Source organism: Narcine bancroftii, chromosome 6, assembly GCF_036971445.1.
Source record: "Narcine bancroftii isolate sNarBan1 chromosome 6, sNarBan1.hap1, whole genome shotgun sequence".
Lineage (NCBI taxonomy): Eukaryota > Metazoa > Chordata > Chondrichthyes > Torpediniformes > Narcinidae > Narcine > Narcine bancroftii.
The window spans coordinates 129,234,513-129,258,201 of NC_091474.1; the positions used below are offsets into that span (position 1 = coordinate 129,234,513).

The window sequence follows — 23,689 nt, forward strand, 5'->3', positions numbered from 1 at the left end:
TTTGAGGTAAGCACCTCTGTGCAAACTAACTGCAGTGAGTTTATCTCCTTGCTAACCTCTACCAGCTTCTAAATTACCCTACCCTCCAGTTTCCCTCTCCTCATCTGAGAGGTTAAAAGGCTTCTGGTGTGCACCTCACTGAGTGGTTCACTTTCCTTTGCAAGAAATAGCAACAAAGTGCCTTGTGCTGGAGGCTGTAAATATTAAGTCGCTGAGGCTGCCATTAAAATATCACTCTGCAAGAATTTCTAATGGGTGTTTGAGAGCTGGTGAAAATGCAATGACAGGCAAGGATTGATAACTTTTTAAATTAAAAGAAAATTAGACAGACAGCATAGTAACAACCCTATGAGTCTGTGCCATCCAATTTACACCCTATTAACCTACACCCCCGGTACGTTTTGAACGGGGGGAGTAAACTGGAGACCCCGGAGAAAATCCATGCAGACACGGGGAGAACGTGCAAATTCCTTGTAGACTGCGTGGGATTCGAACCCCTGTCCGGTCCTGATCGCTGCTGCTGTAAAGGCGTTGGGCTAACTGCCACGCCAACCATGCCACCCTGTCTTTCTGCTTTGGACACTTCCTTTGCAGATTTCTAAACCATATTTTATATTTATATCTTTTCCTGTCACATTTTGCATTATAATATGGTGGTTTATACTAATGTGGTTGGTGTACCTTAGGTGAGTGCCACAAGTAAGAATGTTGGTGCTTCTGTACATTACAGAATAAGCCCTCATAGAACATTACAGCACCACCCAGGCACTTGGGCCCACCATGTTGCCGACCTATAGAAACCTTCTCAACAATCTAAACCTTCTCTACCTCATGCCTATAACCCCTATTTTTCTTGCATCCATGGACCTGTCTAAGAGTCTTTTAAATGTGTCTATTGTACCACCCTCCACCACCACCTTTGGCAATGCATTCCAGCCACCTGCTACTTTCTGTGTAAAACAAATCTTACCTCTGATATCTTCCCAAAACGTTCCTCCCTCATCCTCTGGCATTTACTACTGTATTGTATTATATTATTCTCATATATATCATATCATGCCAGTTTCCTCTTCAGATTAGCTGGCCTGGGTACTTCCTGCTCCGTAGACGAAGCCCATCTTTCACAAGGGCAGAAGCAAACTGTTCAGCCCCAGTGGTGCATTCCCAAGGATCTTCACAGTCCTGTTCACTCATCAGCGGATTGCACTATCCTCTTCTGATTTACATAATGGCTGCCCTACAGTGTATCTGTGGTATCCACCCCAACTCATCTTGGTGGTGTAAAATCCCACAATCTCCCAGTCTGCATTCAGACTCCCTTGTTGTACAGGAGGTTGCATTGGGAGATTCACATGGAAGGACTGTTTGGCACATCGAATGGTGGTGAGGGAGGAAGTGTAGCATTTCCTGTGGTCACAGAGGTAGGTACAGAGGAGGCGATTAGTGGGACGGAATGAGTGGTGGAATCACATTTCCTCCATTCATCGAGACTGATCCAGATGAAAAGGAGACACTGATCCATGTGAAAAGCTGTCTTTGTTTTTCTCCTCTGATTTGTTTTAATCTCAATTGAGGGTCAAGTATTCACCATCATCATCGGGCTCACTTCCCTCGTCAAAATTCACATGAGATGGTTTACAAGGTCTTTGAGTAATATCTTAGCCTAGACTAGAGTGCTGGGGTGGGGTGGAATGCATGACCTTTTTACCATGCACCCTGCTGCATGACAGGTGAAACCTATCCTTCTCATGTACCAGAATTGGCTCTTCCGCCCTAGACCTGTACAGTGTGCTAATTCTACACCAGTCCCATTTTATTCTCCCCACAATCCCATCACCTCTCACCAAATTCTCCCACTCGCCCACACTGTTGCCCTGTAATCCATCGACCAGAATTACCTTAGGATGAGGAAAGGAACTGGAGGGCCTGGATGGAAAACCCACGTAGTGGGTGGCGGGGAGTACAAACGCAGAGGGCTGGAGGTCAGGATTGATCCCAGGTGCCTGGCACAGTGAGGCAGTGGCTCTACCAGCTGCGTCACTGCACCACCCCAATGCACGTAGGACCTGGCAATCCTCCTTATACTTCTGGCCAAACTGACCTGGGCTGATGGATGTTGTACCAAAGACATGATGACAACCAACTTTCCCCTGCAGTTCCCATAGCTTTCTTTGTCATTTAAAATTAACATGCTCAACTATATTTTGTGCCATAATTTATAGACTGGAACACAAACTGAGACACAACGATTACTCCAGCAGCTGTGTGCTGCAGTAGTTGTTATAATTGCAAAAACAGGACATAATTACCCGGGTGGGGGGGGGGGGGGGGGTGGTGTTAATCCATGAAGTAAACTCTGTAATGCCCCATCCAAAGGCAATAACCTGCAGGTACCAATAGATTAGACAGCATGACTAGCAAGAGGAGTCACAAGGAGGCAACACGGACAGTTCATTCCATGCCCAGCAGGGGAACTGATTGTTTATTCCCTGTTTACAACTCATCACACATTACAACGACCCATTCACTCTGTCCTTAGAACAGAATTTGCATGTTTGCTCCGACAACTGATTTAATGGTATACTTTATGTCACATCTCATTACTCCTGGCCAAACATCATTGAATTTACTCCTTTGTGGATGTCTCTAAGGTGCTTTAAAAATGCTAAATAGCACAAAATATAATTTGCAATGCTTCTTTTTTTGTGCGTGTGGTCACGTAGGTTACTCTGTCCCTTTTATTGCTTAGTGCAGAGAGTAAACATCATTTATACTGTCCTGTGTTTGCTTTGCTCCTGTGCCATCTGCAGGTGCTGCCATGGGGCACTCTTGCTGAATTTAACCTCCAGCAATGTTTATCCAGCTTGCTTCTGCTGAGACCATGATGATAGCTTTGTTCTAGCAGTACCATGACAAAATGAGGAGATGGTTCTGAATCCTGAATATCCTTTTTGTGGGGCTTGGGCTGCAGCACAGACCGTGGCATACAACCCATGTTGTACAGCGAACGCAAAGCCCATGGCACACAGCCGACGGCATACAGTTGATGGTAAAAAGCCCACAACACACAGCCCATGGCGTACAGCCCACAGTGTACAGTACATGGAGTAGAATTTCCAGTGTATAGCCCATGGTACACAGCCAACACGATACAGCTGACAGTGTATAGCCCATAGCATACAGCCCATGGCGTACAGCCACAATGTACAGCCCACAGCATAGCATACAGCCCTCAGCCCACGGTGTAAAGCTCGCGGCACAGAGTTTGTGGCATACCGCCCACAGTGCACAGCCCACGGTGTACAGCTTATGGGGTACAATCCACAGTGTACAGCCTGTGGCGTATGTCGGTGACACCAGCTTGGTAATGGCATTCATGCTGTGGAATCATAGAATGGATCCAGCAGGGAAGGAGGCCATTTGGCTTTCATGTCGACCCCAGCTCTCCACCGAAGCAACTTCACACTTTGTCCCCAGCCCTCTTTTTTGTACCTTGCAAACGTTTCCGCTTACAGTATTTATCCAATCCTCTCCTCCAAGCCCACAATGTGACCTCCCTCCACCACCTCAGCAGGCCCCGAACTGTAGATTCCGACCCCAGGCTGCGTGATTCTCCTCATGTCATCATCCTTGTGCTCTTTAGTTTCTCTCTGTGACCCCCCTCCCCCACCAATGGAAATGGCCTGTCACTGTCCACTCTATCCAGATACCACATAATTTTATATACTTGCATTTCATGGAACACAGAAGATTACAGCACAGTGCAAGCCCTTCAGCATACAATGTTGTGGCGATCTATGTAAACCTGCCCCATAACAAATGTCACCTTCCCTCCCTCACATCCATTCCCTTTATTTTTCTTGGCTCCATGTGCCTGTCTAAGAGTATTTTGAATATCTCTATTGTACAAGTTTAAAAAACTGACAGTTCAAAACCAACACAGGGTTGATGTGAAGGTGAAGTATCAGTTGGGAACATTTTTCTAATTGGGAGATTTCCTCTTTCATGGAGCCCATTATATCTATACTGACCATCAATTCTAATCCCATATTCACATCAACAACCCCCCTTCTCAATTTGGCCAATCAGCATCACACATGAAGCCATTTACCTTGGCCAATTAACCCACCATAAGCATCTTCTGATACTTCTGGCACCAGCTCCCAAACACATGTTCCCCAGAGCCACACCACACTCGAAGGCACACTCTCCAGGGCCACACTAACTTCCGAAGACACCCCGCCCAGAGTCATATCAATTTCAAAGGCGCACTGTCCAGGCTCACGCTGTCTTCCAAAGGCACGCACTCCAGGGCCACATCAGCTCTCAAAGGCTCATTCCCCAGGGCTACACCAGTCTCAAAAGCTCACTCCCCATGGCCACAGCAGCTCTCTTAGAGCTGCACCATCGATCACCACTGGATCACATTCTGAAATGACCTCAAACTACATAGGCTGATCAATTTCTTTAGCTTATCAACCGACAGGCAGAATCTTTTCCCTTGGCTAAAAGTGTCATACACTGGAGGATGCATGCTTACATTGATGGGGAGGGAGATGTGCAAGGTAAATATTTTACAGAGCATGGTGGGAGCCTGGAACGGTCTGCCAGGGGTAGTGTGCAAGCAGGTTCTAGACAGACAAATGACAGACTCCTCCACCATCAGATTCCTCAATGACAAACTCAATCAGAGACTCATTTAAGGACTCTTACTTGTGCACTTTATCAATTTTCTTCTTGTTCTCCCTGTATTGCACAGTCAGTTTGTTTACATTCTTTATCAGTTTACGCTGTGCACAGTTTATTTTTTGCACTACCAATCAGTGGTAATTCCCACAGGATAAAGGAATCTCAGGGTTGTATATGATGCTATGTCTGTACTCTGACAACAAATCTGAATGTGAAGAGGATAGAGGGATATTTATCAGGTGTAAGCAACAGACTTTGAGTATGATTTGGACATCATGTACAGCACAGTGTACCTGGGCCAAAGGGCCTGTTCCGGTGTGTAGAGAGCTGATGAAGGAGCATGTTTAAGGAGCAGAAAGGCTTCCTCCCATTCCATGTGCTCCTTTGATTCTTTCATCGGGGGGGGTGGGCAGTAAGTGGCAGCTGTGCCCATTCCCTGGAGAGGAATCCCCGCCCATGAAACACTCCTCCTCTCCCCCAGTTCAGTGCGTGCAATGGGAAATGGGAGCCAGATCTCCAGCACTGCCCTCACCTTGCAGGTGCTGCTCTGGGAACTGGAGTCTGATCGACACGCTGGAGAGTTGAATCTAATTATTAGCTGCACTGAAAAGTGTTTGTCCCTTTGGCAAGTTGATCTGAAACGCAAGTTCCATCATGGTAAGTGATACTTCAGCAACTGAAAACCAGATTACCTCGCTTTCCAATTCATCAAACCTCTACCCTGTCTCCACAGTGAGATTATTCGATGAAGATCGACTGCTTCAAGTTCTACCACTGACATCCCAGTAATTACAACACATACCTTTCATCCCCACCACAACTCCTGGCTCTGTATGTCACCAGTAGGTGAAAACAACACCTATCTGCCCACCTAGTGGTTGAACATGTGGAGAAGAATGTAAGAACTGGAAACTGGAGTGGGCCCTCACACGTGCTCTGCGATCAGCACACAAAGGTACTGGAGAAACTCAGTAGGACAGGCAGCATCTGGAGTAATCAACATTTTAGACCTGGGCATTTTGTTCTACAGTTCACCAAACGAACCCAGCTCAGCGCGGACATTGGCGACTTCAGGGGTTTCTACGAGGCTCTAAAGGCTGTGTACGGCCCCTCACCCCAAGTCCAAAGCCCGCTGCGCAGCTCAGACGGCAAAGTCCTCCTCAGCGACAAGATCTACATCCTCAACCGATGGTCAGAACACTTCCAATCTCTTTTCAGTGCCAACCGCTCAGTCCAAGATTCCGCCCTGCTCCAGCTCCCTCAACAGCCCCTAAGGCTAGAGCTGGATGAGGTACTCACCCAGGATGAGACATATAAGGCAATCGAACAACTGAAAAGTGGCAAAGCAGCAGGTATGGATGGAATCCCCCCCAGAGGTCTGGAAGGCTGGCGGCAAAACTCTGCATGCCAAACTGCATGAGTTTTTCAAGCTTTGTTGGGACCAAGGAAAACTGCCTCAGGACCTTCGTGATGCCACCATCATCACCCTGTACAAAAACAAAGGCGAGAAATCAGACTGCTCAAACTACAGGGGAATCACGCTGCTCTCCATTCTCCTAAATAGAATAATACCTAGTGTCGCCGAGAATATTCTCCCAGAATCACAGTGCGGCTTTCGCGCAAACAGAGGAACTACTGACATGGTCTTTGCCCTCAGACAGCTCCAAGAAAAGTGCAGAGAACAAAACAAAGGACTCTACATCACCTTAGTTGACCTCACCAAAGCATTCGACACCGTGAGCAGGAAAGGGCTTTGGCAAATACTAGAGCGCATCGGATGTCCCCCAAAGTTCCTCAACATGATTATCCAACTGCACGAAAACCAACAAGGTCGGGTCAGATACAGCAATGTGCTCTCTGAACCCTTCTCCATTAACAATGGCGTGAAGCAAGGCTGTGTTCTCGCACCAACCCTCTTTTCAATCTTCTTCAGCATGATGCTGAACCAAGCCATGAAAGACCTCAACAATGAAGACGCTGTTTACATCCGGTACCGCACGGATGGCAGTCTCTTCAATCTGAGGCGCCTGCAAGCTCACACCAAGACACAAGAGAAACTTGTCCGTGAACTACTCTTTGCAGACGATGCCGCTTTAGTTGCCCATTCAGAGCCAGCTCTTCAGCGCTTGACGTCCTGTTTTGCGGAAACTGCCAAAATGTTTGGCCTGGAAGTCAGCCTGAAGAAAACTGAGGTCCTCCATCAGCCAGCTCCCCACCATGACTACCAGCCCCCCCACATCTCCATCGGGCACACAAAACTCAAAACGGTCAACCAGTTTACCTATCTCGGCTGCACCATTTCATCAGATGCAAGGATCGACAATGAGATAGACAACAGACTCGCCAAGGCAAATAGCGCCTTTGGAAGACTACACAAGAGTCTGGAAAAACAACCAACTGAAAAACCTCACAAAGATAAGCGTATACAGAGCCGTTGTCATACCCACACTCCTGTTCGGCTCCGAATCATGGGTCCTCTACCGGCATCACCTATGGCTCCTAGAACGCTTCCACCAGCGTTGTCTCCACTCCATCCTCAACATTCATTGGAGCGCTTTCATCCCTAACGTCGAAGTACTCGAAATGGCAGAGGTCAACAGCATCGAGTCCACGCTGCTGAAGATCCAGCTGCGCTGGGTGGGTCACGTCTCCAGAATGGAGGACCATCGCCTTCCCAAGATCGTGTTATATGGCGAGCTCTCCACTGGCCACCGTGACAGAGGTGCACCAAAGAAAAGGTACAAGGACTGCCTAAAGAAATCTCTTGGTGCCTGCCACATTGACCACCGCCAATGGGCTGATATCGCCTCAAACCGTGCATCTTGGCGCCTCACAGTTTGGCGGGCAGCAACCTCCTTTGAAGAAGACCGCAGAGCCCACCTCACTGACAAAAGGCAAAGGAGGAAAAACCCAACACCCAACCCCAACCAACCAATTTTCCCCTGCAATCGCTGCAACCGTGTCTGCCTGTCCCGCATCGGACTTGTCAGCCACAAACGAGCCTGCAGCTGAAGTGGACATTTACCCCCTCCATAAATCATCGTCCGCGAAGCCAAGCCAAAGAAAGAAAACCCCTGCTCTCCAAAATTTCTGCAACAGGCAACCTCAAGCAAAAAAAAAATTGAGAAAATTAATAATAAAAGCCAAAATAAGTAAACATAAAGAAAGGGATGATGGGAGCAAATATTCAGCCCTCAGAGAATCTTAGTCGTGCTTTGCTCAAAATAGCTGTTTGAATAAAGTTTGATGGAAGTTGTGTTTGATTAGAATGGTTTCGCCCAGGAGGAAGAGCTGGTTGATGCTGCGAGGTGTTGGGGTGACTCTGTTAAAGTGTCTCCTTATCCCTGCTTAGTACGAGTTTTTATCTTTATTAGTATATTATTGTTTATTAGTAAGGGTTTATCTGTAAACCTGGGGGAGGGGGATGTTGATTATGATGCTGGCACGGTTAGTGTAGTGGTTAGCGCAAGGCTGTTACAGCGCCAGCAATCGGCGTTCTAATTTAAATTTAGTAAGTTACAGTAATTACCTGATTAAAGTGAACTTTACGTAATTAAGGACTACGGTACTGATCTTTTTTTTCAAATTACTGTACATTTTGCAATGTATTTTATCTTTTAAACTGATCATTGTAAATGCTGGTGTATTTGTTAGGCATTGTGAGTCTTAAGTAACTGGAAAAATTGCTTATCTGGCATCTAAGTGCCATATATCATGGGTTTTACTGTACATTATTGAAGGGCCCAGGCTCAAAATGTTAGTTACCCTTTACTTCCTATGGATGCTGCTTGACCTGCTGAGTTTCTCCAGCATGTTTATGTACAGCACTTGACTCCAGCATCTGCAGATGTTCTTGTTTAACTGCCCACTGATCAAATGGATCATGGCTGGTGTTTTTCCTTCATCCCATTTCCTTGTACTAACCCAGTATCGCTTGATTCCCTTTATATTACTAAATCAGTGAGATTTCTTCAATTAAATGGTTACATGACAGTTTATGATTCTGCTGAATCCGCTTGGTTTATCTCTCTGGAGAGGGGAAGGAAAGGGGCAAAAGAGCCTGGTTGGGAGAATCACGTCCCTAATTTCTCTCCCTTTTGTAATTAATTTAGACCTACAGCATGGTAACAGGCCATTTTGGCCCACGAGTCTGTGCCGCCCAATTTACACCCAATTGATCTACAGCCCTGATACATTTTAACAGTGGGAGGAAACTGGAGCCCGCAGGGAAAACCCATGCAGACAAAAGGAGAACATACAAACTCCTTTCAGACAGCGCAGGATTTGAATCCTGGTCCCGAGTGCTGGCACTGAAAAGGCCAGATTCTGTGCATGCTTACTGCTGATCACCAGAAACTACTGGCCCATTCACCCCATCATGCTCCGCCAACATCTAGTCAACCCCATGAGCCAGCTCTACATGGGACCCCAGCTGACCTCCCCCCACCCCACCCCCGCCACTTCCCTGTCTTCCCACCAGCCAATGCGAGGCCTGAGGAAAAAAGTCTGTATGGTTGAGTCAAATCCCAAGGATCCCTCTGTCCTGCTTACTATCTTTGTAACCCTTTCGTTCCCAAGCCCAGGGAATAATCCTCCTAACTCTTCAGAATCTTGGATCTAAACAGTTAAGAAAGGAATTCTTTCAATTGCAGGATCTCAGAGGTGACAATTAATGCCAGTGTTAGGGATGTGGCCGATGGCGAATCTGTCTGCCTTACAGCAGGCAAAAGCAATTTCATTTAATATGATCTTGTTTTATTACAATGACACTAAATTCTGAAATCATGATGAGAGAACACAGAGGTACTCGTGTGGTCACAGGGAGACAACACATAGATAGGAGTCGAGGTATGCATTGAACCTGGGTCGTGGGAGCTGTGTGGCAGCTCCACCTGCTGTCTCTCCATCTCCTCCCCACCCCCATCCTGCTGCCCTCAGCAGGTGGCCAGCATTGTGCTACTGGTCAGCCCCATGCTACCTCTCCTATCCTATCTGGGAGCCCTTCTCACTCAGTTCCTGGAAGCAAGCGGCATTTAGGTCATGTGCTTTGTATGGAAGAGATTGCTCTGGGTTGATCAGTTTCCAGCCATATGGTGCAGCTGCAGAGACAAAGGAATGAATGTACCAGGGTCTACATTAATGAGCCAGTTTACATGTTAATGTGCCAGAGGAATTTATAAGTTAATGAGCCAAGGGTGTTTGTATATTAACAAGGCAGCGTAAATATGTTGATCAGCCAATTTATATGTGAAGGGCTGGAAAAGTTATATGTTACACTTGTTTATGACACAGAAACACTTTATTGACAAGAGATTAGGTTTGTACAACCCAGGTCACTGGAGCATTGAGGCAGCAGTTCAACTATCTGTGCCACTGCACTGCACAACAAACTCTGACCATGGTGTGTCTTACTTCAAGATGATCAATGTGGCCAGGAAATGAAGGTCTCTTGAAACTGCAGAATTCCCTGAAATTGGCAACTCACGTGGACAGGGTGACGAATGAAGACTTTTGCAGGCCCAGCTACACTGGGTGGGGTACCGAGTACAACTGCTGGGACCTCATGATGAGTTGTACAAGGCGTGTGGATGAGACCACATTTGCAGTACAAGGACTTTTCGCTGAGCTGGACATGAAAGGTGGTGAAGTGAAAGAGTTGATAGCTTCATGTTCTTAGGAATAAATATCTCCAGTGACCTGATTTGGGACAAGCACATTGATTCTACGGTCAAGAAAGCACTCCCACATCTCTTTCTAAAAAGACGAAAGAAGTCTACTGCCAAGGAATGGCAGCCAGCACACTAAAAGACCCATCGCACCTCAGGACACCCTCTCTTCTCCTTCCTGCAATCAGGGAGGAGTGTGAAGAGTTTGAAAGCCCTCACCAACAAGCATAAAGGCAGTTTCTTTCCCTCAGCCATCATCCTCCTGAATGGACTTCGCAAGCTGCCCTTGCTTGGCACTAAGTGATCTTTCTTTTATATTATACCACAATTCTCTGTAAATTGTGCTCTTCTAGTTTATACGGCTGGATGAGATGTTGGAGCTAACACGTTGGACTGCTTGCAGAAGAACCCTCCCCACTGTTTCAGGTATAATGTGACAAATAAACATAAATTCAAACAACACAGCAGAAAGTCTTCACTGAATTTATGATTTCTGTTCCTGGTAATCATTCTGGGAAGCATAAAAGGCTGGGTGAAATGCTTTATGAATTTTTTATTTGCGAATATTCCTGTGGGTGAAAAATGACGTTTATTTCTCAGTGCAAAATTTAGCTTTGTGAATTGAGACCCCAATGAGTCAGTGAAGTTATAGAGAAAATCCCTGTGGTCTGTTCAAATTTTGCACATTAACATATGAAGTCTCCTGTAAAAAGCTTCAACACTTAGGTTGAGAATTTACAAATGAAGTAATTACTGTGTTAGAGAGCTAAGGCACGGACTAACGTTGGACTGACCTGATGGGGAAGATCATTTCTCTTCTCGTTTTTGCTCTTTTTTTTTCAGTGCACCAGGACGTTTCCATGCCAACTCATCCTTTACCTTGTCACAGAAATCACAACAGCACCCGGGGTCATGTAGCAAAGTGTAACTTTTGATTCATGGGCCTGCCAGCAGAGAGAGTCCTGACCTTTGCTGGATTACACCTGTAAATGCGTCTTCCGATCACACGTTTAACAGGTATTTGGACATGAACGTAGATAGAAAGGGCTTCGGCTGAACGTAGGCAAACAAGACTAGCTTGGGTGGCCAACTTGGTCAACATGGACAAGATGGTTTGCAAATGACTCTGCGGGCATTCTGAGCTTGCACCCAGAGATGACTTTCTAAGGGGATCGTATGCAAATGTGTTTGAGTTTCATAAAGCAGAGGTGTTTACATGCAACAGACCTCGTGTGTTAACAGACCAAAGAGGGAGAATCCTGTCCTTATCACTTGTGTACACATCACAACAGTTCATGCATGTAATGCTTGTGGTGTTCATACATGTGCACGTTCCTGCCACTCAGTTATGCTTGTTCCGAGAGTGGTTCAGAGGCATGGTTAGCTGTTAGAACCCAGGCTGACATCCCAGGCCAAGCACACTGAATTAATGACGGTGGCACACTGACCCTTGGGCAGACTGGCCCAATGGTGGATTTCAGGCTGTGCTGAAAGACTTCAATTAGAAGCTGAGTGGGGCCTCTGACTTGTTTGTTTTCGATAACCCAATGTCCCGGTGCAGATTACTCACATACTCATCGTAGGTATCCTCTTCTGGCGGAGGTGGAGGCCGATAGCTTGCAGCCACATGGCCTCCCCTTGCCCGAGGCACTGTGTTACTCCTGCCTGCGTGGAGAGGAAGGGGAGCCCCTCGGTTGACCGCTGTTTTTCTCAGAACCGGAACTCCTCGCCCGGGAAGGAGCGCGCTGGCACGTCCCCTGAAGGAACATGGAGAGAGTTTACCTTTTTGGGAGGGGTGAGGAAGGATGCATGCACCAATGCCAAGGTTCTGGCCTTAACCGCCTGATGCCAGCTGTCTGGCAAGTTTCATGATTAGCTGCCATCTAAGTGTGGGGGGGGAGGAGGAGTGCTGCTCGATGCAAACCAGTCCAAGGGCAGTCCCGTGCTCGAGGGAGTGGAGACTAGACCAAGCAACCCTGCCCTGGAACATGGCAGAGGACCAGATAGGAGTTCAGCACTGATCTGCGTTGTGGTCACTTCTGAAATTCCCATCATAGAAATAAAGTATTGGAAATGATCACCATGTCATGCAGTGCCCGTTGAAAAGAAACTGAAAGGACCTGAACATTGAAACCCTGGTTCTCCATTCACATGTCACGTGACCCACTGAGCATTTCCAACATTTTTTATTCTATTTATTTCAGATTTCCAGCATCTGCACAATTTTCTTCTAAGAATGCAATGGCAGAGATTTTTTCATCCACAATTACATTCACTACTATTACATTCACAAGAAGTACTAAAATGAACACAGAAGTTCACGTTAAATTAACGTTAAAAATGCTCATAAGTAACAATGGTGCAGATATAAGAGTCGACCACCTCTAGATGTGCAACACACATATAATTTAAAGGGGAGAATTTGCCCTTTCTGTAAAATACCAGTGGTACTTCCTGCTATAAGACTAACTGGTTATTTTGCTTTCTCTAGGTTGTGCTCAAAACCGCCTTCAAAAAAAATGCAACATTCTTACTGACTCCTGGGAATCTCTGGCCCACGATGGCTCAAAGAGGAGATGGAAAGCTTAGGATGGCATTGAAGCCTTTGGCTCTGTGTATCGGGACCACACATGGGTGCTGTGTGTTCAGCGGAAGATACGAAACTCCCCCACCCCTCTTGAGACACCATTGGAGTCTGGCCTCAGAGTGGAGATCAGTCATCCCTGGTTCTGCAAGGGAGAAGTTAATCTGGCGCACTTACCTCACCGTCGGTGTGAGGGGAGCTCGGAGCCCTCGTCCACGGGTTCCCCGACCTCGACTCGAATCCTCAGAATCATTTAGATATGAGAGTTCTCTCAATTGTTCCTGACGGATTTCGTCATTATAATCCTGCAAAGAGAAATAATAACTTGAACTTGTTCTCCTCAACTGGTCATCTTGTTTCCTGAAAGTGGAATTTCAGCAAGAGATGGCATTTGGTTCAGATACCTCAGAGGATTGTTGTTTACAGCCCTTCCCTATGGAATATTTTCCTTCTCACGTTTCAACTAACATAACCTTCAGCAATAACACTAAATAACAAAGGCTGTCTCCATATGTTTAAAGACCGAGGCTAGTGCATCTTTATAAACAAGCTTCCTGTTCACAATGCACTAAAAATATGACCATTTGGTCCAGTGACCAGCGGTTCTCAACCTTTCTTTATCCACAGAACTATGTATTCCTTTATTTACCACCTATATACCAGTTGTAAATATTTCTCTATCCTTTAATATTGATCACCATGTAATCTTTGAATCTGTTTAATAGTTAAACCCCCCCTGCCCCACCTTTCTGGCCCAAAAATTGGGTGTTTTTGTATGATCTGTGTAAAAGTTGACCGCAACCCCCTCCCCCACTTATTTTTGGTTCCGACTGCCTGCCAATCTGAGCGGCCAGTGCTCTGGTCAACGCCCTCCCCCCCATCCAAGTTCCCGACCGCGGATCCTCGCCCCAGCTGCTGAGTTCCTGACGCCCCGACTGCCTGCTCATCCACGATCACGAAGCCTTGGCCACGGATCCTCGCCCTGGCCGCCCGCCCATCCAATCTCCCAATGCCCCGAGTGTCCACCCATCAGAGCTCCCGACCATGGATCCTCACCTTGGCTACCCGCATTGAGGCCCTAGCCGCCCACCCATCTGAGCACCTGACGCCCTGAACATGGACTGACCATCTGCTCGTAGCCATCCAAGCTCCCGAAGCCTTGAATGACACACAGGTACATACTGAGGTCAAAAGTATGACCTGCGTAAGTTGACCCCCTTCCCTTTGTTTGGCCCAAAAAGGTGGTCCCAACAATTTGACAATTACATGTGTATGTACAGAATCTCTTTTTCTGTCTTAACATATTGTGGTAATTTTATGATTCTATTTTAGTTGGTGTATCTTACACAGCTGTGTGGTTGCAGGAAGAATTTTGCTGCATCTGTACATTGTATTTATGTATATGACAATAATCTCTCATTATTCTTTACTTCAGAAAGGACCCCAAATTGTAAACTATTTGCTCCCAAAACCTCATGTTCATGGATGAAGTTGTCCAACTAGACTCGTATTATATTAATGTTATTATACTGTCAGATCCCAAAATACAGACTGAAATAGACTGTAGGAACCATTAGTTGCTTCAAATAACAGGATCTGAGAAGCAAATGACATTTGACAGAGGCTTCAAAAAAATAATGTAACCAAATAAGGAGTTGTAATGTACAATGCTAGCTTGGATATGTTTAAAATTAGTGAATGATCTATGGTTAGCAAGGAGGTGTATGATGCATGAGTCTTGATTTAGTCTTACAGCACTGAAGGAGGTTCTTTGAAACAACAATGCATTCATTTGCTCTCCCTTGCCTTTTCCCCAGGGGAATAAGGTAATTACCAGCCCCTCAGGTAATTACCTTATTCCCCTTTGAATCTGCCTCCGCGGCCCTTTCAGCAGTTGAGATCACAATACACTATGCTTCAGGGAAAAAAATCTTTACCCATCTCTTGTTGGCAAATATTAAATCAGCGCCTGCTGGTTATTTCCTGTCTGTGAAGTGAATTAATGAATTAGCCTGCTAAACGGGTTATTGCCTTAAAGATTTTCATTGAGGACAGCCGGGTTTGTGGAAGAAAAAAGCGATCTGTAATCAGGAGGATCTTATCTTATTCCAGACGTAAAAAAACAACCTCTACCACTGCGTATTTGATGCATGTGACAATGAACTTGAACTTCAACTGTCTGCCAGGTCAAGTGAACACATGAAGTGAGGAAGCGTAAAGCATTCCATTATGTTATTCAAATAATGAAGACAGATTAGCAAAAAACTATAACAAACACCTCTCCAAGGATGTGTCCTACTGGAGCCAATTACTGTGTAGAAAGAATGAAATATTTTGAAATAACAATCAAACAAGCTGAGAGGTGAAAGCCAAAAGTGTAGGGGCATTACGGTGCATTCGTAGAGCTGGCATTGCCTCATAGTGAGAGAATGGATTGAACTGATAATACAGAAAAGGTAAAGACATGTACTGAATCCTTCCAAGTAAGGACTAAGCTGGGTTAAAATCGTTGGATCCCAACCTTCATTGCAAGTTCCCAAATACCCTTTCAAGGGGAGGTTGGAGACAATCCCTGAGCAGATCAGTGGAGAGAGGAGGTAGGCAAGGAATTTCTGTCATGATTTTCCTGATGAATCCTCGCAGGAAAAGGCTTGATCTCAACTTTCACTGGCCCCATCATAGAAGAAGTTGTAGGATCCCCGAGACCCCAAGATCTAGGACTTTAGCCTTTAACTGTACTCCAACCTGATAACCTGACTTGACACATAGGTTCACTAAATATGCACTAACCCAGATTTTCCCAATAGATTCGACAGGCTATAACAACTCATATGCAGATAGCATCTTTTGTTGTATACAAGGTCCAATTAACCTTTATCAAGAGGGATCCCTGGGGATTTTGAGGCCCAATCATCTTATCTGAGGCATAGGTGAGTGAGAGAGAATATAGTCACCAATTATAATCAGGCAGGGGTAACTGGCACACAGTTCCAGAGTAGGAGATCACCAATTGATCCTGTCAGGTGTTGTAATATACATGGAAACAGGAAGAATAAGCATCCGAGCACTGTCTAATTCAAGGGCTGTCCTGGGGCGGCTCCAGTGCTCTGTGTGTGTGTGTGTGTGGAGTTTGTTCATTCTCCTTTTAATGGGGTGGATCCCCCCGCCCCCAATCTATCCATCTTACATACATCTGCTTATCTCCTGTGTGAGGAAAACCTTCCTAACAAAAATGACGTTCACTGAAAGTTTAATGAAAGGATGTCCAAAAGAGCTGAAAAATACCAAAGCGGAGCAAGATTGAAAGGAAGCTAATTGAAGTAACTGGGTGGAAATATTAGCCAAAGACTGACAGATTAGTGGCGGACCAACTATAGATATCCTGGAAATCACAGAGGCCCAGGGATAAACACAAAGCACAATAGGTGACTACTGTGTTTAACATCGATTACAACAAACCCATCTATCTGGATTTAACTTCTGAGTGGCTGCAACTTGCATCATTTAGTTTGGTCCAAGGTCTGCTCACAATTACCGCTAAACTTGCTTATTTTCTCTGAAATAAAGACAGGAACCCCTGATGGAGAGAGGAACAAAGCTAATGTGCCTCGATAAAGGGTCCCACCCTGAAACATTGACTGACCATTTTCACTCATGGATGCTGTCTGATCCACTGAGATCCTCCAGCAATTGTTTGCTCAAGATTCCAGCATCTGCCATCTTGTGTTTCTCAACAAAGTCAATGCTACTGGTAATGTGATCTGGAATGTTGATCTTATTTCTCTCTCCACAGCTGCTATCTGACCTGCTGAGTATCCACAGAATTTTCTATTTTCATTTAAGATTGTCAGCAATCAAAATATTTTTGTTTTGTGATGTATTTTATTCAATGGGTAGATGGGAACAGCAACTTGCCTTTTACAGTAAAATCCCAGGTATCTGGCACCCATTGGGATTGTGGAAGCCGGATATGTGAATTTTCTGGTTGCTTGAGACTCACTCTTAGAATGCCTAACTAATATAGCTGCATTAAGAATAGGCAATAATTAAAATGAATGAATTAATTAGAATTGTTTATTAATTGAATAAAGAATTAAAGACACTGCAAAATGTAATTTGAATGAAAAATCTGTATTGTTTTTCTTAATTACGCAAAGCTCACTTTGCTCAGCCATTAAGTTAAGGAATTACCTGATTAGTTTGCTCCCACCACTTTCACCAAGGGTTTGTGAATTTTTTATTTATCTTAATATTTATTTACTTCCTTGATTTTCTATTGCAGGTTGCTTGAATTCTAGATGCCAGGGATTTTACTGTCATTTGACAGAGGCAATCTGTCCTGCGCAGCTCCAAACTTCTCTGGTTTCTGAACTATACACGAGACAGCTCCCCAGCTAACACACTCAAGAAGAATGCATTTAAATGTTGCTTACTTCCCATGATTTATGCAAACATTTCAACAGCCAATTTGTGCAAAGCCTTAGCCTCCAAATGGCAAAGTGAAGCAGTTCAGAAACGTCGATATTTTTCTTTAACTGAAAGACAATGCTGGAAATGCTCAACAGGTCAGGCAGCATTTGGGGAAAGAGAAACAGTTCACATTTCAGGAAGACGATTCTTTGAAGGTTTCAGGTTAGCTTTGGCCCGCAGCATGAACCTCAAATTTTATTTCCACAGAGATAGGCTAAGCTGCTGAATCTTCCCAGCATGGAAGATGGACCAGTGCACAAAGGAACAGCCCCGCGTGTCTGTGCTGAATGAGATGGCCAAATCAAACTAAAATTTTGCTGCTGCATCAAATTGATATCCCTCCATGCCCTCACATTCATGTCTCTTAAACACTATCATTGTATTTGCTTCCACTTCTACTCCATTCCAGGCACCCACCCATCTCCCTTAAACTTCATTTTATCTCAGATTGTCAGCATCTGCAGTTATTTTCATGTTTATTTAAATAAAAACAATAAGAAATAAGGGTTAATAAAAAGTCAGAACACCAGGGAAAAATCTCTGCTCTTACAAGAGTCTGATAATTTGAGATTAAATGTCCCATTCACTTGTGACTCTGCAGCAATCCCTCAACGCTCCCTTGGGTGGACCATCTCTGCACTCAGGTCCCTGTGAGTCTAAGTCGAACCTGCTCCACTGACCAGACTTGGAAGCAAGAAAACACCGTGCGCACTAATTCATAATATTTTAAAATATTACAAATTGAAGTATTAATAATAAAATATTAATATCTCAACACAAATATTAATCAAAATGTAATATCTTGTACATGGCGATATTTCCCTCAAATTCTTAAACGGATTCCTAATCATGTGAAATATAATTTCTGAGACCTGTTTCTGGTGGATGCTCCTTGCATTATCAATCATTTATCTATTCTTTAATATATGAACCTATTTACAGTCATAGATGGAAATGAACTGATTCCATTTTGAGGAGAAAAGTCATTTTCTGGTGCAGAGACAATACAATGAAAGAATATTGTCGAAGGGTACTGAGCAAGGAGTTGCTGAGGCCACACATGTACAGTGCAGTTTGCTCATCCCTTAGATAAGACATTTGTTCAGCCTTTTTCTACTCCCTTAATCCCTCATCCTGGAGAAAAAAATATCTAGGCTTCAAAGCTTGAGCCAGTCAAAGGTGAGCTGTGCTGTCACTAATTGAGAATACTTTTACGATAACTCTCAAGTTCAATGAGAAGGTTATATGCAGAGGGCTGCAAACCCTCTTTTTACAGGAATGTAGAAGCTAGTTTGAAAGAATTAAAGAGGTCCTCCACAAGCTGCCGTGTGTCCTTTGTGGGGTCCTTCTGCCAGATTATCCTTGTCAGTTGCTTCGTGAATGTTTGAACTGCCTGTAGAACAGGTTCAACGGCACTTTTGTTTACATCGAGGATTCACAGTGGCTGTGCCCAAGATGCTGGCGCTCATGCTCGGCAGCCTAGATGACGACATTCGCGGGCTCTGGGCCGAGCATCGCCACCTAGGTGGGAGAAGATCTTACAGGATAGGAGACCAGAGCAGCAGATCAGTGCAGGGTTCAGCAGCCAAAGGACTCGCGGGGACCACCTCTTTGGGGAGCCGAAGAAGATGGTGCCTGCTTCCCAAAGAAGATTGTGGAACTACAAAATTTGCAAGATTAAGTGCGCATGCACCAACTTTCGTGCATGTGCAGAACGATCGACCAGAATTGCAGTGGGAGACTGATCAACCAGCTCTCACTAGCATTGAATTACAAGACCTGCCCCAAGAAGCACTTTTTTCATGTGGTGTGTGAGCGGGAAGGGATGGATGAGAACCACTGCTCTAGACCCAATTGTTACTGAAATATTTTGCTTGAGAAGTATTGTCATTGGCCCATTTCCTTTGGAGTTATGAAACTGTGCATCTAACGAGTCAATTAGGTACGATTAAAACAGTGGGATTCAAACCTTTTATTTCCATCCACATACCACCTTAAGCAATCCCTCACTAATCACAGAGCTCCTATGGCATAGGGATTATTTAAAGTGGTATGTGAGTGGAAAGAAAAAGGTTAAGAACTACTGCATTAGAGGGCATAGTTTTAAGGTGAAAGGGTTGTTTAAATTCTCATAGGACACGATGTTATTTTTACTGAGTAATATTAAGGTTATAAGGCCAAATTTAAATTTTGATATTTATCAAATTGAATTTGTGTTAATTGCTTTAGCAGTTGCTATGAAATATATAGCAATATTATGGAAGTCAGAAATAGATTTAAGTATGGAACAATAGCCGCTTTCAGGTGGAATCCCCTGGAGAATGCGGCACCGGAGCAGGTTGCAAGTATCTGTGAAGAGACGTTCAGGTGGCAGCACTGAAGGAGGTGTTCTGCCATCTGAAAGGTCTGAAGTGGGGAGAGGGGCCACAGAGCAAATATTGGCTCCTGAGTCTGGGCAGGGGCAGCAGTCTGACAGCTCGCCTCCCCGCTGCCTGACAGTCCCCTCCTCGCTGCCTGAAGGCCCCTGGTGCGGGACTGCGGGGCTAGGGTGGCCGGCGGAGGTGTATAGGGCTGGGGAGGCCAGGGGAGGGGGGTGAGTATGGGGCTGGGGTGGCCGGCGTGGGAGTATGGGGCTGGGGTGGCTGGCGGGGGAGTACAGAGGTGGGGCGGCCGGGGGAGTGGGGGGGAGTACAGGGCTGGGGCGGCCGTCCCTGAGAATCCTGACATCGAAAGCTCCCACCTTTTAAATTTACCTGGATTTTGTGTGCGTGCATAAGCCCCTTACTCCCCCGCTGGCCACCCCAGCCCTGTAGCTCCCCGCCGGCTGCCCCAGCCCTGTCATCCCCCATCTGCCGCCCCAGCCCCATAGTCCCTTGCTGGCCACCCCAGCCCCATTGTCCCTCGTCTGCCGCCCTAGCCCTGTCGTCCCCCATCTGCCACCCCAGCCCCATAGACCCATGCCGGGAAGGTAGGTGTCACAGCAGGGAAGGTAAGTGTCAGCAGCGGGGAGGGTAGGTTTCGGCAGCAGGGAGGGTAGGTTTCGGCAGCGGGGGTGTCAGCGGGTATCCAGCTGTCAACAGCCTGCCCACTGCTAGGCACCTGAAAGCTGCTAGTAGCTTTGCCTCAGCTGCTTTCAGGTGCAACAAGGGATTCTCGGAGCAGGATATTATACCTACAGGAGAAGGGTTGGGTAGGTAAACCTCCTGGCCGGCTTCTCCACTTTCAGGTGGCCACCCGACAGCCGCATAGAAGTACAATAGGCTGCTTTTCAGTCAGGTATTGTGGACACCTGAAAGTGGCTAATGGCATGCAGAACTTCACAGTTGTATACCATTGGAGAAGGATACGCATAATCTGCAAGATAAATATCATGTTTTTTTGGAAAATATGGCGCCCATATTTACACACTGTCGGTTTGCATGTATGACTGACTCTCTAAAAACCTTGCTTCTTGGTCACCTTCAATAGACTTTACTGTATAAATGTTTTCTTTTCTTGGCCTTCTCCGGTTTTTCTTTCTTCGGGGTGGGGGAACAGGAGGTGGGAGGGTGGGTTGGCAAGCTGGGATGATATATACCATATGCATAGTTTTTTGAAATAATTTCTGGTAACTATTTTGTGGTTTAAAATTTATAAATATTAAAAAAAACCCAACCACGCAGGCAATGTTCATATGCCATAAAATAAACGAAAAAGGATTGAGCAATTGGTTAAGGAAATTCCCCATGGCTCCTTAAATGGGAACTTCAAGGCATGTTATATATTTACCTTGAGCAAGCAGCTGCTGTCAGTAACACAAGGACATGGAAATAGATTGTAGGAAGCAGGCTGAATGTTGGTGTTGGGTGTCGATTAATTTTTGGGGGCATTTCAATTCACGAGGAGCTGACAGCACCTTTCTAATTTCAGATGGAGACAGAGTTCCTTTGGCAATAGCTTCCATTAATACCCTGAGTTCAGCTTGAGGGAGGGCTGGATGCTTCTGGATCTGACAGGTGGCATTGACTATAACAATCCTATAGCCTTAAGGCAAAAATATTGTTTCAACCGTGATTTTATGATGCTCTGGTGAAGTTTTCCAACTCTTTCAATTCAATGGGCTGTCTTTTTCATGAAAATTTTCCAAAAAGATAGAAGAAAGGGGTGAAGAGGAAAAGTGTGTGATGCAGAGGGAGAGAATGAGAGGAGACTGGAGAACAAGGGAGAGGGGAGTAATGGGGGAGAGTCAATGCAGTAAAAGTGGTCAAAGGGGGAGAAAAGGAAAGGGCAGACAGAGATGTAGGGGAACAGAGAAAAGAGGGGGCAGAAGGAGAAGAGAGATGGGGAAATGAAGATGTAAGAGGGAGAGACATGGGGGAAATGATTTCAAAGGAAATTTGAGAGAGGAAAGAGGAGAGGATAGAGGAAATGGAAAGTGAGAGAGAAGAATGAGGAGGGAAGATGGGGAATAAAAATGTGGAGAGGGAGAGACATAGAGAGAAAGTTGGGGCAGTTTGAGTGGGAGAGAAACATTGAGGGGTTAGTTCTCTTCTCTCTCCCTCCACTTCACAAATATATCCTCAGAACTGGTCCCTACAAATTCTTGGTGACCACCTTGCTGCCTCGAACATTTTTCTATTATTATTTTTAAGACGAAGGAATAAAAATGTGTCCTTTGTGACGGTGCCATAATGGGAACATAACAACAATGTAAGATGCGTCCTGTGCCCTGTGCTGTGTGTTGGAATTGATCTCATTGATTGTCATCCCAAGGAGTGACACGACCTTGCAGGTTTGCACTCTGACTTAAAATTAGACCAGTGTATTTCACAAATCATTATCTGTGGGAAATGTTGTGCTGAACTGACTGACGGTTTATTTTACTAACTAGTCCACAGTTTTACAAGTCCTCAGTGCACTGGGCTCTTGAGTCTAATTGAATTGTCAGCTGGCAGATTTATGTGCATTTTTTTGTAAGACGTCTGTCTGCTGTGTGCTGCTTGACCAGCTGTTGCTTCACAGGGTCTGGGAGTCATTGTGCAATCGATTTTAATTTGAAAGGAAAGGTGTTTCTGTTCAGAGAAAAGAAAAATCTGAATAATTGCAAAGATGCCCCTTGAATCTAACTCGGGCAGCGAACAAGTGATGATAGGTCAGTGGAGCTGAATGATTGAACTACCTTTCCGACAGCCCAATTGAGCTGGCCAATTACTACCCTGTTGACAATGGGACCAACACGGTAGTTCAGCTTGCCGAGTTGCTACTTCACAGTAGCCGCTACCCAGGTTTGATCCTGGCCTCTGCCGCTGTCTGTGAGGACCTTCCACATTCTTCTTGTGAGGGTTTCTGCGGGTGCTCCAGTTTCCTCCCGCATCCTAGGCATGCAGACAATTACATTGGTCTCTGTAAATTGCCCCTCTCATGCGACGTTGAGAGGGAGGATCTTTCATCATGGAACAGGTTCTATGTTCTAATGCGCAGGTGAGAAGGAGAATCTTGAGAAGGGGAAGGGGGAGGGGGAAGTGGGGAGAATAGGAAGAGTGTAAAAGGCTGTTTGATGGTCAACTCAGAATCGGTGGGTTCCCTGCTGCACCAAAGTTTGACCTATCAGCTCATGCTAGATTTGCAAAAAGACATCAGAGACCAAATGTCAGCAAGCACCTCACGACCAATAAAGCAATCCTGAAAACATTTACTCCCCAGTGATGCACGCTGTAAATCGTTGATGCCCATTTCCACAGAATGCTGGAAGTGTGGGAATAGCTGGAGTAGGGACAATATTTGTCACTGAGGGGTCCATGTTCCATGGGGCAGTCAGCTCAGGCAACCAAGGGAGAATGAGAGGGGTTAATACAGTCTGGCCAGGAGCAAATGAAAGTGGGTCACCCTAAGAAGGAAGTCGAGTGTATTCATACAGCCTATCACAACCTCTGGACATCCCAAACTAGTCCACAACCATTGTCATCCTTTTTTAGGTGATCTGTTTGAGCTTAGCAAGAAGCTATGTGTGAATGCCCCTTTCTTTCCTTCAAGAGGTGGGAGTTTGGGGATGAGCATCACCCAGATTACAGGAGGATGCAATTACTTCATCCACCTCAGGAGGCAGGAGCAAGCTCCAACGTGAAAAGCCTCAGCCAGGGACCTGTAGGTGGATCCCTGATGCAAGAGGTTACCCAACCACTCAGCTTTTGGCTGACAATGGAAAGAAAATGGAGGAGCCTGTGTTCAGATCATGGCCTTCTCCTCTCTCTCAGGACAGTCTGGCATGGTTACCCACAGGTCCATGTCACCAATTAAATTG

At 45.5% G+C, this 23,689-nt stretch overlaps 1 protein-coding gene across 5 annotated transcripts in view; it reads right to left on the reverse strand.

Annotated features, from left to right (window-relative positions):
• The window catches only part of khdrbs2 (KH domain containing, RNA binding, signal transduction associated 2), a 513,661-nt gene that overhangs the window by 182,072 nt on the left and 307,900 nt on the right, over positions 1-23,689 (reverse strand). For all 5 annotated transcript variants that reach the window (XM_069886092.1, XM_069886090.1, XM_069886094.1 and 2 more), the window contains exons 5-6: positions 13,117-13,244; positions 11,926-12,112 (exon numbers count right to left, since the gene is read on the reverse strand). In XM_069886092.1, coding sequence (XP_069742193.1) covers positions 11,926-12,112; positions 13,117-13,244 — 315 coding nt within the window. The remainder of the gene's footprint in view (positions 1-11,925; positions 12,113-13,116; positions 13,245-23,689) is intronic.